General features: G+C 39.3%; 1 protein-coding gene across 1 annotated transcript in view; it reads left to right on the top strand.

Moving 5' to 3' along the window:
- Nucleotides 1-5,007, top strand: part of CFAP69 (cilia and flagella associated protein 69) — a gene marked incomplete at both ends in the record, with an annotated part of 28,561 nt that extends 23,554 nt beyond the window's left edge. Inside the window, 4 exons of the mRNA XM_080611565.1 lie at nt 144-338; nt 1,304-1,390; nt 3,050-3,154; nt 4,873-5,007. Coding sequence (XP_080467691.1) covers nt 144-338; nt 1,304-1,390; nt 3,050-3,154; nt 4,873-5,007 — 522 coding nt within the window. The remainder of the gene's footprint in view (nt 1-143; nt 339-1,303; nt 1,391-3,049; nt 3,155-4,872) is intronic.
- Between the last annotated feature and the right edge of the window lie 13,116 nt (nt 5,008-18,123).

The raw sequence follows: 18,123 nt of genomic DNA, 5'->3' as shown, positions 1-18,123 counted from the left end.
TACTCCTCTGTGGAGTCAAGTTTGGGCTTGGGAAGGCTTAGGGAGGGTTATCATAAATGAATTAGGTGTAGCATTACTGAAGTCTAACTGGAACTGAAAAAAAAGGTATAAATAGCAACTACTGTGGTGCGTTGCACATACAGGTTGGAGAAGTTTGGAGTGAAATTTGTGCAGAACTAAAAGAAGAATTCAAGCCTATTGCATCAGATGAGGAAGCCTTGAAAGTTCTTTCAGACGTATCAGAAGATATTGGAAGAATGGTTGCCGCTTTGCAGACTGAAGTGCTTGAAAGTCAACACCAACAAGAAATACAAGAAGAACAAAAAACATATAAAAAAGTAAGACAAGGAGTATTTAAACAAGTAAAGGCCATGTAAGCTTTTTTGTCAATTTATATGAAATGTTGTTATTACACAATGTTGTGTAAAATCCCAGATCTGTACACTGATTGAAGACATTTTAATCTGTCTCAGCAGCAAAATTTTAACTTTAAATTAGATTAAACTCAGTTCTCCCAATTTGTATAATTTTGCCACTATTTAGAGAATAACATGAAAAAATGAAGCAGTATCATCCGTGATGCATCAGCAACAGTATGATGAGAAATGACCATTATGCTACTATAGAGTTGCACGTGTGTTCATCTGTACCAGATAATGATTTAAAGTATCTATTACAACCACATCTGATTCTTAAAATGAAACATAAGCCTTTGTTACGTGATCCCTTGGTTGAATAGTCACAGAGTTTCACTACTTTAGAAAGCAGGCCTTTGTACTTCCTGGCATGCTAAGTGTGAGAAGGAACAGACATTTTCCAGGTTTGGTTTTAAGGCAAGCATTTGGCATTTTTGCTCATCCTCTCCTGCTTTCTGATAAGTAAGTTCAGTTGGTCCAGTTGTCTAAAATTTCATGTTAATGTTTTTGAGGATTGTCATGCATTATGGTGTCTGCACTTCCATCACCAGAAGTGATTCCATCTCTGTTATTCAGCATTTGAAAGTGAGAATATACAGGAAGTATTCCTGAAAGAGCGGGGGCTCTTCTAATATCTCTGTTGGAAAAGGGGAAATTAGTTTGCACAGGGAAGGTAAGCCTTTGTTTTTATAAAGGCAGTACATAAGTGAAGTTTTCAAAGGACAAGTACATTACTACAACATTATCATCCAATCTCAGGCGAGAGGGATGAGCTAAGGTAGCCAAAGGGGCATAGGTGAACATGATATTCAAACAGCTCAAAGAATTCAGAAAAGCTTGTGAGAAGGGGATTGTGTTGCATCTTGTAAATCTCATTTATGTTACAGATCAAAGCTATCCATAAGCAGAGAGAAATGCTAAATAAATCTTGGGAAAATTTCTTGACTCGGACATCCAACTATGAGGCACTGAAGGTAAGAAATATAAGTGATGGAGCAAAACATACATTCACAGTATAGTTATAATAATTTTGAAGTTCCAGACACATTTCTTAATGAATTATGAGGATATTCAAGTAGAAGTTAGAGTAAATTTTATACTCACACAAACATAGAAGAATGAACCATAAGATGTACTGGCAAAGCTATGCAATCTTTGATTCTTCTGCTCTTCTGATTGCCATCACAAAGGGGATATCAACATTGTTTATGCACTTGTAATTGTGGGGGGGTGGGGGGTGGGGGGTGTATATGTACATATATTTGTCCTGAAACTGTTGAAACTAAAACCGTGGTCATTCTTACCTTTCTTTAATTTTTCTAATACTTCATTCCCTATTCTTAGTCCAGCAAACATCTTTCAAGACGGGAAATACTTTATGATGAAAGGAGTTTCTTTTAGCACTATTTGTTCTTTTCAAAAAGAACATAAAAACTATTAGAACCCTTGTTAGGCAATCAGACTAAGTTGGAGAATGAATTAAATCAGACTTAAAAGAAATGCTTTGGCAGCTAAATTTAATTTTCCTTCATTTCCAAGTGCAAAAGAGAACAATTTTCTTCATGTGCAAGCACCTGCCCGGACTGCAGTAAAGAAAGATCTATGCTAGAATTAGAAATTTATAAAGGGCCAGAAAAAGGATTCGGAGAACTGATTAGTTCTGACTGAGTCCCTGGGAAGCTGATTTAGGTATGCAAGGGACAAGAAGGTTATTAGTAATGGCTGTCATGGATTTACCAGGGAAAAATCACGCCTTGACAACATGGTTGCCTTTTGTGATAAAATGTTTTGCTCTGGAGAAGGAAAAAGATGGATATTACTTCTGTTGGCTTTAGCAAGACTTTCAGCTCAATCTTGTGTATCCTCCTTCTAGCCAAAATGGGGATATAAGGAATGGACTGCATACACATGGACTATAAATTGGATAAAACACTGTCTGGACTGAAGGGCTCAAAGAACAGTGGTTAATAATTAAAGTTTAACTAGCAGTCAGTTTTGAGTGATATTCCAGAGAGTCAATTATACTGTCGATACTATTTAGCATTTTCATTAATGACTTGAATATTGGATCAGCTTGCATCCTCATGGCATTCATGCAGGGCTCTGAGCTGGAGGATGCATTCCATATGCTGGGAGGCAGGGCTGCTATTCAGAAGGACCTTGACAAGCTGTAGGGCTGGGCTGACCAAAAGTTCATGAAGTTTATGAAAAGAAATGTGAAGTCATGCACTGGGATGTATTATGGTTGTCATGCACTGGTACAGCCTGGGAACTAACTGGCTATGTGGACGTGTACTAGGTATGCGATGACAAGCTGAACATGAGGCAACAGCGTGCTCTTGCGGTGATGAAGGCTAACAGCACATATGGCTACATTAGAAAGATTATAGCCCAGAGGTCACAGCAAGTGATTATTCCTTTCTCACACTTGCAAAGTCATGTTCATTTATTCTGTTTTCATGTGCCCAGTACAAGAGAGATTCACAAACCAGAGGGAGGGTACCTACAATTAAAGGCCAATAGAATTATCATCTCATTTATTTTGTTGTTTTATTTGTATATTTTCTAACAAATGCAAATGACACAATTCATTTGGATTAAAGCAATTTTATGGTTTTTCTGACTATCTTTAGAAAGCAAAAAGGCTTCAGGAAAAATCAATAGAGGCTTCCAGACCTAAGCTGAAGACTCAAAATGAAGCAGTCTATTCTACTGATATTAAAGGCCTCGGTACAACAGTTAAGTAATCCCCAATTTTATTTTATTTTATTTTCATTGATGTATAAGTGCTTTGGGGTTTGTTTTGTCTGTATATGTGCTGCGGCTTACTCTTTCTTTAATAATGCTTATGCTGACAAGCTCCAAATATGTCAGAAAGGGTCTGTACCTCCTGCAAAGCACAACTTCCCTTTCTGATACATCCTCAGACAACAGGTAGTTGGTCAGAATGAGATTCAGATCTACAAATTCCTCATGAGAAGTTTGGGGAAGATGGTGCTATGCTGCTTGACATGTACCTCTTGAGGGACAGCCTTTCCCAAAAACCTTGCTGAGGTCAAGCCTTTCTTCATTAATTGTTGGGTAAATCTGCCCGATCTCTAATACATCAGTAGAGGTGTCGTTTGTCAGTAAACGTGTTCCTCACTGCCTGCAGCTAAGCCAACTCCTTGCATCTGCAGAAAAGATTTTTTTCCCCCTCATTTCTATCAGTTCATTGAAGTGTAAGAAAATAAAAGCCATTGTTAGGATCGTATTTGGGTGTAACAGCATATTTAGATGTTGATTTTTGACAACCTGGGGTAAGATGTGGGAGAATCTCCACTCCAGTCAGTAACTGCTTTTGAGTTACCTGGATGATTTCTGTGTAAGCATCACAGCTAAGGAGGATTTTAGGGGAGGGATAGCTTCTTGATTGCTTATAAGTTACTTTTACATGAGAGGAGAAGCAAAGAAATAAAAACATGAGGTGTTGATTTAAAACTTGCACAAAGGCAGGAGATTCCACTATCATGGGCTCTCTGGCATGACAACTGTAATTGGCTCTCTGTAATGACAACTAAGGTGAATGCATCCTGAAAAGGAAAAGAAGCAGATCATGTTTGATGTGATGAAGAAAGGAAGTGCTTAATAGGAAGCCAGGGGATGGTCTCAAAGTGCTGGACTAGGATTTTTATCAAATTATCTGCTTGGGTACATTGCTTAGAAGAAATAAAATAACAGATATGGCTGGCAATTTTTTCTTGGAACAATCTTCTTCCCTCCTGTCTGCTAAATACCCTTCCTAGGGAGAGACAAAAATTAGGCCAAGATGGTTGTTGCAGACCAGTCAAGATCAACTAATCAAAACATGTGAGCCACAAGCACTTGAAGAGTTGCATTGTTTGTTTTAGTAGGTTATGCTTAGAAGATAGAGGTGTTTCTGGGATTTATATATATATACACATATATATAAAAATATGTATTCCTTATACTGAATATACTTATCCAATACAGACAGTAGTATGTCCCTTTCAGTCTTCAAGTTTTCCTGGAGGAGTAGTTATAAGCAATTGCATTCTGAGAGAAATAGGGCTTGTTCCTTTTTTTTCTTTGAAGTATTAATGTATAATGAAATGCTGAGGACAAAAACTGGCTCATATTATATACAAATCCAAACAACACTGCACAACAAACTTCTGTTGTAATAAAGGCTTGATTTGCTCTTCCTTTTCATAAGATCAGACGTGAAGGCAGAACAGCAGAGTACATAAAGGTACCTGGTGAAAAACCACTCTGTCCTTTCCTTTGTACTGATGGGAACAATTTGTTAATTTCACATAAGGGATAGCTTGAATAGACCTCAGAAACCTCAGCATGCATCTCCACCAGATGAATAATGTTTTTGAAAGACAGTTCATGATTTAACTCTCATTTTAAATACTAATGTGACTGTCATGTAATGTATTTTGTTTTTCAGATTGGACCTGGTCACTTAGTAACTGTCAAAAGTACACCTCCTCAGTTAACTGGAAGGCCACTGAATGTCACAGAACTTGCTCTTAGAAAGCTGCCTCTTTCTGAAGAAGCCTTAAAGAAAGATCAAAAGCATTAAAACACTAGACTTGGTCTAGAAAGATTTGGTACCTGTGGAATAGATAGTGTTCTGAACAGTGCTTTTATTATAGTTAACTGTATGTGTATTTTAGATACAAGATAAAATCTGTTTGTAATGCTTTGGTGAATTGCATAGAGCATCTTGAGAGCAAGACTGTATTTTGCCTTAACTAATATAAACATGGGGATGATTTATTAATAAAGTACCCTGTACGGTATGGTACTAAGGTAGGCTGAGTCTAAAAATGTTGTGTGTTAGTGTCAGGTTACCGTGATCCACTATCAGTAGGTCCACTATTTAGTTTTCCATCTCTTGTTGACTCATTCCACACATTGCAGTTTAAGTATCTCTTCCATCGAGCAGGGCAATGACCTTTCACATAAACACATTCAGTTCCTCATTTTCCTGGATCCCATACCCATGTGAGTTTTGTCCCAGTCCATTTTGTTTCTTGAACTGCCTTCTTTAGCATGAGGACTTCTGACTTATGTTCTCTCAGTTTCCATCTAAAGACTCCCTAAAAAGCTTGTTTGTGCCAAGTTTCTCCAAGCCTGTTGGAGACATGCTGAAGTGTCCTGCTCCTCAGGGATTTCTCACAGCTCTTGAATTGATCTTACTATTCTAATTACTTCTTGGGTTATTGCCCCTATTGTATCCAACAGGAACTCTTTGTCTTCCACTTCTAGAATACCAACACAAACTTGAGAGCAGACCTTTTTGTACATGACTCAGTTTCTAAGCTATTGTCTCTTTTCCTAGCTTGGGCAAAGCCAAAAATCGCTATATTACAATAGAGAAGATTCCCTGAGGCTATTACCTCATTTTAAAACCAGTTGCTAGACAGTGATATGTGACATTGCAAGGGGTTCCATGACATACAAGCTCTGGCACAGTCTGTGATTTTTGCCTGTAAGCAATGTTTCATGAAAGTATGAACCTTCACTTTGTTAAATCCCAGCTTGAAAAATGAAAACAAATTTGAGCTAAATGGGTAGAACTTAGTACCCAACTCCCTTTTTCACTTCCTGAAAGAGCCATGGGGTGGGTGTGTGTATGAAGGGTTTCTTGAAAATCTGTTTGTCCATGTAACAAGACATACCAGTACCGCCATTAAATATAAAGGCAGTGATTTTTGTTTCGAAATTCGCTACTTAAATTCTATAGAAAGATGAACCTGAATAAAATAATGAAATAAACCAAACCAGCCATATGAAATGGTACTTACTCACTCCACAGGTGCAGTTTGCAAAGATCAGAAGCATTTTCTTATGGGCAGGTCTGTTAAACAGTACATTGTAGAGTAAGATAGTCATCTAGTACTTAAAGCTAGAGAAATCACATTAACCTATGTTATTTTAATTTAATTTTTATGCTGGCCCTTTGCTAACTGATAATTTCTAAGTATAATCTGTTTCCATGATGACCTTTTTCCCCCCAAATTATCTGCATAATGTTTAAGTATGTTTTATTAAATAACTCTGCATGTGTATTTCTGGCCTGCCTGCAAGAAAGGTAAGCTAAGGTATATAGAGATTATCTAACTAAAGTCCTCTGTGTCAAGTAGTCTTGCTCAGTTTATGTTTCTCCAACAGCTCTTCAGGAGCTGTGCTGCTGTATTACTGTTTTAGAGAATGGCAAAATATATCTACACACTGGGGCCACAAAAGTGCACTCCATTGTCTTTTCACAATTAAAACTGAGCAATACATATTTGCCTAGGAGAAAAAGACTGTGATATTTAGAGGTTTTTTTACACCCTTGCACATACATGGATGTGGGGGTGACTCATTACTACTGGCAGCAAAGCAAAGGCCCATTTCTTCCAAAAAACCATACAGGACTCCTGTAAATGCTTCCAATTTCTGTACAAAAGCTACAGCAATACGGTATAGCCAAGGTATAGATATAAGAGATCTTTTAACTGGAAATCAGTTTATTTTTATGCTTATGTTAAAACTTCAAATCAGGCACAAAGTGCACCCCACAGCACTCCTCCTCCAACTGTATTGTGCTTCTGCTACAGTACAGTGCAAGCAAGTACCAGCAAATGCTCTTGTTAACTCTATCAAGGACTAGAGAAAGAAGGGGACAGAATTTCACGAAATGCTTAAATTCACACTTGATAAATGAATACTAACACAAGCCTTCCCAGCGGCATAGACAGCATCTGGTTTTGCCAGCCAGCCACGGTCTGTGGTCTGGCTGTCAGCAGAGGAACCCAAGAAAACTGGGCTTGCTGTTCCTACTCAGGGGTGGAAAGCAAGGGAGTGCAGAGTACTAGTGGAGGCGGAGATCACCCTATTCACTGTTAATCCCTTCTGTAGACACCCTAGGGGCAGCCAGCTGGCAGCATGGTTCTGTCATAATCAAAAGAGTGAGTCCACCTGGAATTTGTTGTGCTGCTGCTGCTGCTCCTGGTGCTGTGTTCCTGTTGTTCAGTCACCTGCCCCCTTGGCAGACACTGCAGGGCGTCCGTAGCAAGAGATTGTTAAGCATTCTGGAGCCAACCATGGTAGATGCTGAACACCTCTGTATTCTATAGAAAACTAATTAAAACAAAGACTTACAATCTGAGGAAGGATGGAGCCGTTAAAACTGCACAGGATACCTTGGTCTGGCACTCAACTAAAAGATCACTAATATAGGAAACATTACCTTTAAAATGTCACTATAGTTCTACACTTCTGTTGGTGATGAATAAACTTATCTGTAGGTGTGAAAAAAGGGGAATTTATTTATCTGATTTGTGACAGTTAAAACACTTTATTTGATGGAAATGCAACACAGTACACAGCTTTATAAAGTGGGTGTTATTGAAACATATTAGACAATGGCTCTCAAATAGCTGCTCATCACAATCTATCAGTTCCTGAAACTGCTAGGTTTGGGTGTATCATGACTCCTTCTATTTGCTCAAGAGAAAAGATGTATTTAAAATACTTTTTGTATCAGGAACTTACAGTGATATTCATGGGTAAGAGCAATTTCTCACTATTTTTGTGTCCTCTCCGGAATACTGTAGGGGATCGAATTTACAAGATGCAGTTCGATACTGTGTTTACCTAAATCAGTGTTTACAAAATCAGTGAGATTTGTTGGACATTGTACAAGCTATATATGAGCTAGGCATACCTGGGATGGATTTCTTGTTACTTATGAAGGTTTATATGTTGTTACTGTGTAAGTACTGTTTCCTACAATAATTAAATCCAGTTGGGATCTCATAAAAGGCTAGAACACAACAGGAACTGAACAAGCTGCATTGCCCAAGGAGTAAAGCAGAGCACAGTCTGCATCTCTGAGTGTTCCCATTTGTTCTCAGGCTTTCTGTGCTCAGGACAAATGGATTAACTCCATGGTTAATCTCCCTGAATTATTTTACCCATGCTGGACTGTTTCTTATACAGGGAGACACAGTCAAGCCTAATCTCTCTTTCAAACCACTGAATGCATGGGTCTCTTCTTAACTGTGATGTTGCCTGCTGTGACAGGGATGGACTGTATCACTTTATTTACCTGTATAAATGTGTAGATAAAGAGCAGACTTGTGTAAAATATTGTTCTTAATGTAATGTAGCAATGGCTTTGCAAATAACATGTTATTAGACAAGAAAATTACTACTATTCAGACCTTGCTGCATAGAAAAATACTTTAATTAATCCATAGCCTAGATTAAGCAGTGATAAATTACAAAGTTAAGACTGCACAGGACATTACAATAAGCATAATCCTTCCCTTTAGCTTGATGTCACACTTTTTTGCAGTTCTTGAAGTTAATTTTATGTGCAAGACACTGTATAAAATGTTTGTTGACATTTTCTCCATTACTTAAAGTATAAAAATATATTGGGCTTCCACCCAAATTAACTTTAAAAAAAGAGAATTACTGGAAAAGATGAGCCTCTTCAAAAATACGACACTGGTTCAGACATACAAGCTTACCTGAGACAACAACAGTCTTAACTCAAAACACAAAAGCATTCAGACATGCAGTGGGATAAAGGCAACCTTGACAGACTGCAAGACAGGAAAGCAAAAGTGACAATGTGGGAGTTCACATGCTTATCAGTTTAGCAGTGATTAAGTGCTTTATACAAAGAAAAGGAAAAAAAGAAGGTTGAACCATGCCAGTGGACTTGTCTAAGCATCTCGGGTACATGCCATGCTTTTGTGCTCCTTCATTTTGATGTTGCCTTGCTGAGGTATCTTTATTTTGACTAAAATGGGTTGGTGAAAGCAGACCCTGCAAGATTATGAAAGAAAAGTCATTATTTTCTAAGCAAATTTCTAGGAATGCTAGAATTAAATTATCTCCATGTATCAAGACAGGCTAAGAAAATTGGGGCTATTCAGTCTGCAGAAGAGAAGGCTGCGTGGTATCTGAAGGGGGCCTACAAGGATGCCAGAGGGGGACTCTTCACATCAGGGATAGTAGTGATAGGACAAGGGGAAATGGGTTCAAACTCACACAGGTGAAGTTCAGCTTAGATATAAGAAAGAAGTTCTTCACTATAAGGGTGGTGAGGCACTGGAATGGGTTACCCAAAGAAGTCGTAAATGCTCCATCCCTGGCAGTGTTCAAGGCCAGGTTGGACAGAGCATCAGGTGACATGGTCTAGTGTGAGGAGTCCCTGCCCATGGCAGGGGAGTTGGAACTAGGTGATCTGAAGGTCCTTTCCAACCCAAACCATTCTATGATTCTATGTTCAGTCTGGAAACCTAAAACATCTGAAGAAAGTCCACTGCAAAGGACAAAGGGATCCAGCAGATCTAGGATTGGTTAGTAAGACCTACTAACTAATCACGTAGTAACTCTACGTGATTTCAGTTCATACTCATCTCAGATCATGATGACCAGAATTTGTCACTGATGATTCACAATGACCATGAGATCATATTATGTATCAATAATTTTAACGGGAAGAACAGGGTTCAAGCAGTCAGGTGTTTGAGCTTCCCTTCTTACAGAAGGATGATTCCCCATAGTTGAGCCTAAAGTTCAAACACCAGGAAACTTTTAGTACTGTAATGCCATTTATATTCACACAATGACAGCATTCAGCATCCATTTCCACACAATACCACATGCACACCTGACAATTTTTACATTTTGTTAAATACAGAAATTTAGTACCCTAACTAATTTTGGCTCCTGTACTGTTAGAGTAACTACCATTGAAAGATGCAAAGACTTTTGACAGAAGTAGAGACAGAAAACTGGAAATGACTACATTGAGTTATCTAAACATTCAAGGACAAAGATGGAAGTGTTTCAGTTTAATGTTAGCATGTAACAGACTAACACACTATATCCTATAGTTACCTTCTAAAGTTCTATGTGAGTATGCGGAAGAGTATTTGGGAGAAGCTAATTGTCTTCTGCCCATTCCATGGGATCTTGAGAGCACACAGTCTACATACATATCCCAGAAGTTCTGGGCTAACTCATTAAAGAGTTCATTGTGCTTGGGCTTAGGGGATTCCTTTAGGAACATCATGAAGTCCCAGAGACCAATGACCGTATCTGCTACCTTGAGTTTCTTCATTTCCACCAGCCCATGGGATGAGACCTCCCAGCACTCATGGTCAATCTGACCCAGGCTTGGAGGAATTTCTTTTTGATAGTCTAGATTGGCGTAAACCAAATTCAGCATCAATATACAGCCCAGCTGAAGATACCACCTTTGTTTCCATACAAATTCCATTGTCCAATAAGATACCTGAAAAAAAGTATAAAATCACAGTGATTCTGCTCATATGTAGTTCATTCTCACACAACTTTCAAGGATACCCCAAGAGATGATTTATGCATTTATACAGGAAAATACTTCTTTCCAAATCACAGATTAAATACATTCAAGGAACCCTAATGCTGGAGCTAGATTAACACCTAGAAATTGTGAATGCTGTTTAGAACATGAAAATCTGAAGCTGAAAGTTTGAAGTGATTGTAACCTATATCAGAACTGCTTCCTGAGCTCAAGACTCCTTCCCTTAAAATCCTAAGCTTAGATCATCAGTTTGAATATGCCAGTATAGTGCTGCAGCCATCTGAGGTCCATAAACTCATTTACTTCTCTATCTCACCTTCAGGACTTTAGGAAATGAGACAGACGGATACCCCCCAACCTAACTCCTTTCGAAAACTTCACTTGCTAGCTACACTTCAGCAGGCTGCAGGATCACCTGCCTCAGCATCCCCAGAGCTTATGAAATGCATTGAAGTTTCTATTCCCTGGGTTGTTAGAAAACTTGCTCCAGCAAACAAGCAGGGACAGAAATGCTTCTCATTTCCACTTCACTAGGCAGAGGAAGGACACTCTAGCAATTTACCTACAAAGCAGGAAAACGGCAGCCAGGAAGCTGCCAATATATTGAGCTGGTTTGATTTCATGTTTCAGGTTTTGATGTTTTAATCCAGCTAAAAACTAAAATGCCAAAGGTCCATTTGAATACCTCAATCAGGAGCAGAGACCATAACAAGCCTCACAGAGACTTTGAACTAGTAACTCCTACTATGCAGTACAAGTCAGATGAGTTTCACAAAGGCAATAACTAAAGAACCACAGTAGAAGTTATACTTACTGTGTTCCTGTGATGAGACGGAAAACAGTAGCCTTGAAACCACGATAGTCAGCCCCTTGGAGAAAAAAAGAGAAAATCATGAGAGGGCTGCAAGTGCCCGGCAGCTGCTGAATGCTCCGAGGGTGCAGGGATTACACTGCACAGGGAAGCCTCAGCCGCTGGCAGAGCAGCAGCAGCAGCATGAACTCAGGTCAGTGGGAAAGGCAGGAGGCAGCTGTGGCTGTGGCAGCCCCACCTCTTTCTGCAGCAGGCACCGAGTGTCAGCGGAGCCTGGGCTGGGGCCTGACCTGAGAGACTGCCTCTGGCTGGGTGGGAGGGTGTCTGTGGTAAGCGGAGAGGCAGAGCGCTGTCAGAGGGAGGAAAATACAGGGGAGAGCAAATCTTTCTCCAAGTCAGTGACATGAATGCTCTCCCCATTTTATAAACCCGGGTTTCCATCCACAATCCTGTCTGCGCACCAGAACATGTACCCATCAAAGACAACATTTCAAAATACTGGAAAATGAACGTACATCTCAGAATCCATAGGCACCGTGTACACCCACTGTTCCAGGTCCCTTCTCATAGAAACCTCCTGACTTGAGATCAATTTCACATTATTTTTTAAACTCTCCTCTAACTTGATTGCCAAGGAGGTTTTCAGTGCCATTTTATTTGCACTTGACAACATCACCTCCAGAGGCTGGCACCAGCACCAGGGTTCACATCCCTCATATTCCAGCCAGCAGCAGCCCAGCTGTGTGCCAGTGGCTAAAGACTTCTTTTCTCTTGTTTTGTTTCTGGCCAGTTATTTCCTGTTCTAAGGAACCAGACTCACATATAGAAGAGCTCCACTTCCTCTGACAGAAGTTTATGAAGGAACTGACTTAGCTTTCTAATTATTTCTTCCATACATGTTCTTATGATACACCAGTTATAATGTCTCATTAGATACTGAAGACCAAAAGTAAAGAGATGGAGATTCTTGTTCCAGCTAGTATGTACTTCTCATGTGTCTGTATTTTAACACAGCCAGACCCAGTACACTATATAAAATAACTTCTATATCCTGCTAGTAAAATGAGGTTAAAAAGACCATTTTAACAGATAACAGTGTCAGAGAGACCAGAGCATTAAAATTTGTAGAAGGCCTTGAGATTCTTTGATGGAAGATGAGCTGCTAGCGCAGTCTGCTCCTAAGGGCAAACTTCTTTCAGAAAGTTTGCAATTCTGCTTCTTCCTCAGTCCTTGCAACTCCACACTCAGTGGGCTGGATTTCTGGACCCTGTTCTAGGTATCTGTTGTGCCTAATTCAAGACAGGTTGCCCAAAATTGAATTCTCCAAGGATGAAGATTATTACAGCTACATTGTATTACATAATTAAAGCTTAGATTTCTCTACATGTACTTCAAATCACCTCTTAGACCACTAAGGAAAATCAGGCCATATATTGAAATGCAGGCTATTTTTGAGAGAACTCCTTCTACACTGCATACATGCTTGTTGGGTTTCTCTTCAGGGAAGCTATTGCTTTCGAGGAAGGTCATCGGTCTTTCACCTTCAAAGGCATTAGAGTGTATTCAAAGGCTGTCACAGTAAAACCATCAGCAGCCAAAATTATTAAAATTTATGCATTTCTGCAAATACAATGAAATTCTGTGCTTCTTCCTAACCTGCTGTGGTCCAATGTCATTATAACACGTATGTAAACATATGTACCTGCCTCTTTATGTCACAAATTCCTACAGCTGGGAATATGCAACAAAATCAGTTATAAAGATGGCAATGCTATTGACCATGCCTCAGAAATGTTTCAGGATTTCTGTGCCCACTTCTGCACTAAAGGATTGTATCCAAAACACTCAAGTCCTCCACTTTGCTGGTGCCTCAGTGCAGCCTACCACTGTGCAACGGAAGAGGTTCATAACCTGAGAACCAGTGCGTAAAGGATCTACCAGCCCTTTTCCTATTGCATATTATGGAAGAAAGCTGGTTTACTTTCTCCTTACCTATCGTGGGCTGGAAATGGCTCCTGCCAAAAAGAAGGCTGAGAATTCCTGTGACCCAGTGCCAGTGGTACCACAGTGATACTTATATATAAGTGAATGTCATTGGTCTAGTGACCGCTTCACAGAAATAATGACTTTGTAAAGGCTGATCAGAGGTTCACTGGCACAACTTGGGATCCCCCACAGCTTCACTCCTTCTCTTTAAAGAAAAGACATGAAATTTCCAAAGGCTACCGATCAAAGTATAATTAAATGCTGTATCCGGCACACAACAGAAAAACTCTGCAACACTGGGTCCATGTAGAAATCAAACCCCACCGAACCTATGCACAAAACCAACAGCTCTCTTCAAGAGAGTGTGTATAGTTTGTGTATGGCGCATAGTTTAACATAGGTAGCTCTTCTGTATGAGATGCTGCTTGAAATAATAGCTCTACAGCAGGAGAGAGCTGATGTGACCTTACTGCATCTGCTCCCTTCTTCAAGTGTCACCCAACAATGAGGACTGCAATTTATTTTTCTGTGCAGTACACTACCATATATTAAAAAAACCCACAATGTACCCAGAATGGTGATGTCTACCTGAAGCACTTAAGCACATAAAGCCAGTAAGAGTCCCAGTCCCAGAGAACCTCCTGTCTCTAAAGGAAGGCATGGCTGATGACAACATCTGACAAACACGCAGTGGAATGGGGGCTGTTAGGGTTTCACAACATGCTTTAGTGGAGCACAACATGACAGGAACAGACTGTTCTTTCAAGTGGAAATGCAAAAACTTCTATCATGAATACAGTACAGTACTAAAGGCAAATAAAAACCTGCTTTGAAATAACAACATTCAGAACTACTGCCTACCTTCTGGAAGCCTTTCCAGCTAAACCATGCACACACTGTTTCAAAATCTTGTTTTTTTTAAAAAAAAAGCCTGATTGGAACCTACATGGCTATAGAGAGGAAAACATCTGGAAGACTGGAATAGCTTATTTCTGAGCTCTTCTATCATTGAACGGAGTTAACGCTGTACTAGATGTAATTACTCCTTGAAATTCTAAAGCAGCTTTCACAACCAAGGAGATTAAGGTGCTAGGAAAGCTGGACAAGGAACCTACCTTTAAGAAAGCTCCTTCATATCATTAATCAAAATAGCTTTCAGCAAGTTTTCAAGTTAAGAAAAGCTTCTCGTCTTTTTGTTTGCTTTATGCACCATTGAATTTATTAGCATGACCAATCTCACAATGAAACAGCCAACATTGCAGAGGCATTTAAAGGCATGTAAAGAAGAAGGTAGTTGCACAGCTGCTTGGTCACTGCATCAACTCCTCTTGTCACTTCATTCCCAGTTAAAGGATGTAGGTGTAGTAGCACAGGACACTGGTGCAAACAGTGATTTCATTCCACTCCAACAGCCTCTGATGGTTGCCTCAATCCCTTTTCTTCATCTGACAGATTTATTTTTATCACACTCCTCTTGCTTTTCCTAATCTAGTTAATAAATTCACCATTTATAATCTTAAAAAGAGGTATTCCCAGAACACAACTACAGAAATCAAAACCCTAAAGGAACAGATTTTTCTCAAGAAAATCCCTTCAAATGAAAAATTCCCTTTTTAAGCGCTGCTTCAGCAACAATGTTCTCTTCAGAATATATTTTTGTGAAAATTCTTTGATAATATCTAAAACTTCACCTCCCAAACTGAAAACTGTTCCGAAGGATGACTTTCAGATTTCATTTTCCTTTATGCTACTGTGCATCTTTGTCAGTCAAGCACTGAGGAATCACAGAATCACAGAATGGTTTGGGTTGGAAGGGACCTTAAAAATCATCTAGTTCCAACGCCCCTGCCACGGGCAGGGACACCTTCCACTAGACCAGGTTGCTCACCTATAGGAGGATGCCATTTGGAGCAAGGATGAATCCATGAATTTAATATGTCAGAGATTAAAATTATTTGCAACTAATAATCCTGCAGGATGTTAGATTAATTTTGTAAGATGGAAGCACTATGAAGAAGGCACTGATCAAGTTTATTAGGTAAGTACTGTTAATACAGTTTCTATTTCAGAACAGGGTCAAGGAAAGTCAATCTATGACCATCTTCATAAAATCTAACATACTGTAGAGCTATGTAAAAGCTTGGGTTGTAGATGAAAAACAAAACAGAAACCCTGTCCACATACTTGAGAAAGCAGATTTTTTTCTCAGGTATTGACTAAATATAAATGGGATTTAGAGAAAAAATGTACTTTGTTCTCCATTCTACAGGGGTTCACAAAGAACGCCAAAGATCCAGCAGTGTACATCATGTATCAACCCACAGCCTCAGCACAGCCTTTTCACACAGTAAGTTTTATGAGATTAAAAACAAAAGTGGCTATTTCTGGGATTTTTAGTTAACTGATAACCAAACTTAGGCAAAATAAAATGTTTCCCTCAAAATTCTTCCAACATCAATAGTTCTTCTATAGCATGAGTTTTGACCCGTTGCTCTTCAAGTTATTTTATTATTGCAGTTGAGGTGCCTCCATCTAGTGGCACTTCGTTGTACTGAAGACCATATCCTTGCCATTAGCTAAACCTCTTATAAAACCGTGAAAGTAATACATCAGCGGGTTGTAGAAATCTGGACCTTGGAATTTGTTGGTGTAGTTATTTCTTCCAATTACAAAAACCTTTGTGCCAGCTTCCTACCATTGCAACAAGCCATTGTGCACATGTTCAGACAGGCAGGGCAAAAAACCTGACTTCCATTTTTTAATTATTTCAACTCCAATTCAAAACAAAGCCATGCTGCTGAAATATTTCAGCTTATTTTTAAAATACCTCCACCGAAGTTGCTTCTTCTCTAGACTGAGAAAAACACACATAAATATGAATTTCAAAAGAAAAAATATGCTGGAAGCTTTAAAACTGTTGCAGGATGAGGTTTTACAGCTTCTTGTCAGAGCTGATAACAACACAGCATTTACTGAGTTGTATCATAAGAGAAGTGAGACAGAGTGGTAAAACTGTGATTTGATGAAGCAGTACCCTTGTGATTTTCAAGCAATCACACACAAGTATGTGAAGTACACACTAAGAACAGAAAGAGTGGGAACTGAAGCATTATTTAGCATGGAAGTCAGGATGGGCATTGACTGCATAGAACTCAGCCAGAGATCTTTAAAATGCTATCAGCCTTTTGTATAACTGAAGTATAGATATCTCTGTGACTACACATCTGCACATTCTTGCGTAAACAGGATTCACTGAAGATGAAGAATTGACTCACCCTCCGCATCACTGATTAGCAGCATCTCAAGTAAAGCATCACATCGTGATGTTCTGGGTCAGGCTTGACAGTGAAGTGCTTGCAGCCCTGTTACTTAAGTTCAAGTACAGCACACCCACTGCTGATTAAGCTGCCAACGCAGAGCAAAAGAACAAGATGACAGAATCAGCGTGCTGTCCTGGCAAAACAGTCAGTCTCTTCAGGTGGCCAGACACATTTCTGAAGCAAAGTATTTAGAAAATAAACCATCTAAACATCCTCAGAGTTTTAAACGATTCAGTTTCAGCAAGTTTTTGCATTGTGTATGTGTGATCATGTACTTACTCATATAAAAGGTTCCAGAAAATAAAAAAAATGGCACATTTCAAGTGAAATGTTACTTACTTACGTGCTGGTTTGAGCCTGTTGGCATAAGCTTCCTCAGTGATTAAATTAATCTAGTGTTATGACAATGCATTTAACACCTTCAGTTCACAAGATACATAGGAGACCAGTTTTTCTTTATTTCTCTTCTTCGAGGTTGAGTTGCAGATTGATTACGAGTTGAATTAATATCAGTTAGTAGCTCTGCTGGCAACTCTGGACCATCTACGCATTAAGCTGTTGTTGAACCTGACCTCCTGCTGTGTGTTGAGGAAATTCTGCACACTGAACATAAGGCTTTGCATATTCCATAAGCTACAGACCCAGCGGCTCTCAACAGTCGTAATGATTCTACAGTACGAAATTCAAACAGTACACACCCTAAAAGTGGTACAAAGCATGAAAACAGGGTAATTTGATGTATACTTGTATGGGTATCCAAGGAGAGCTCAGAACCTATGACTTGATCCATGCAGAACTTTGCCTATGATCTTCTTGCCATCTGCAACTTCCCTGCACTTTCTCCATCTCACTTAAAAGTTCTTTTGTTTATCCCCTTTTTGCTCTTCTGTTCTATATAATGCTGACATCTTATGCTTTACTGAGGTCACAGCAGCACAACCAGACTGACAAGTCTGTTATGAACCGTAACTTTGGACAAAATGTTCTGCTATTTGTGCTATGAATTGGCATGGTAACACGGAACAGAAAGGTCCTCCTGCATGACAGGGCCTAGTTCCCTGCCACTACAGAAAGCTCTGTTATACAATTGCCTCATAAATTTATCAAGTGCCATATTAAAACCAGGTATATTTTCCTCCCACCAATTCCGAGGAAAAGCTGTTTCAGAACTTGATTGCTGTAGTGACTGAAACATTCTTCTGATTTCCTGATATATTTATTAAT

The sequence above is a fragment of the Psittacula echo genome, assembly GCF_963264785.1.
Source record: "Psittacula echo genome assembly, chromosome: 2".
NCBI classification, from domain to species: domain Eukaryota; kingdom Metazoa; phylum Chordata; class Aves; order Psittaciformes; family Psittacidae; genus Psittacula; species Psittacula echo.
Note: the sequence above shows the minus strand (reverse complement) of the source record. Positions and strands in the feature narration are given on the sequence as shown.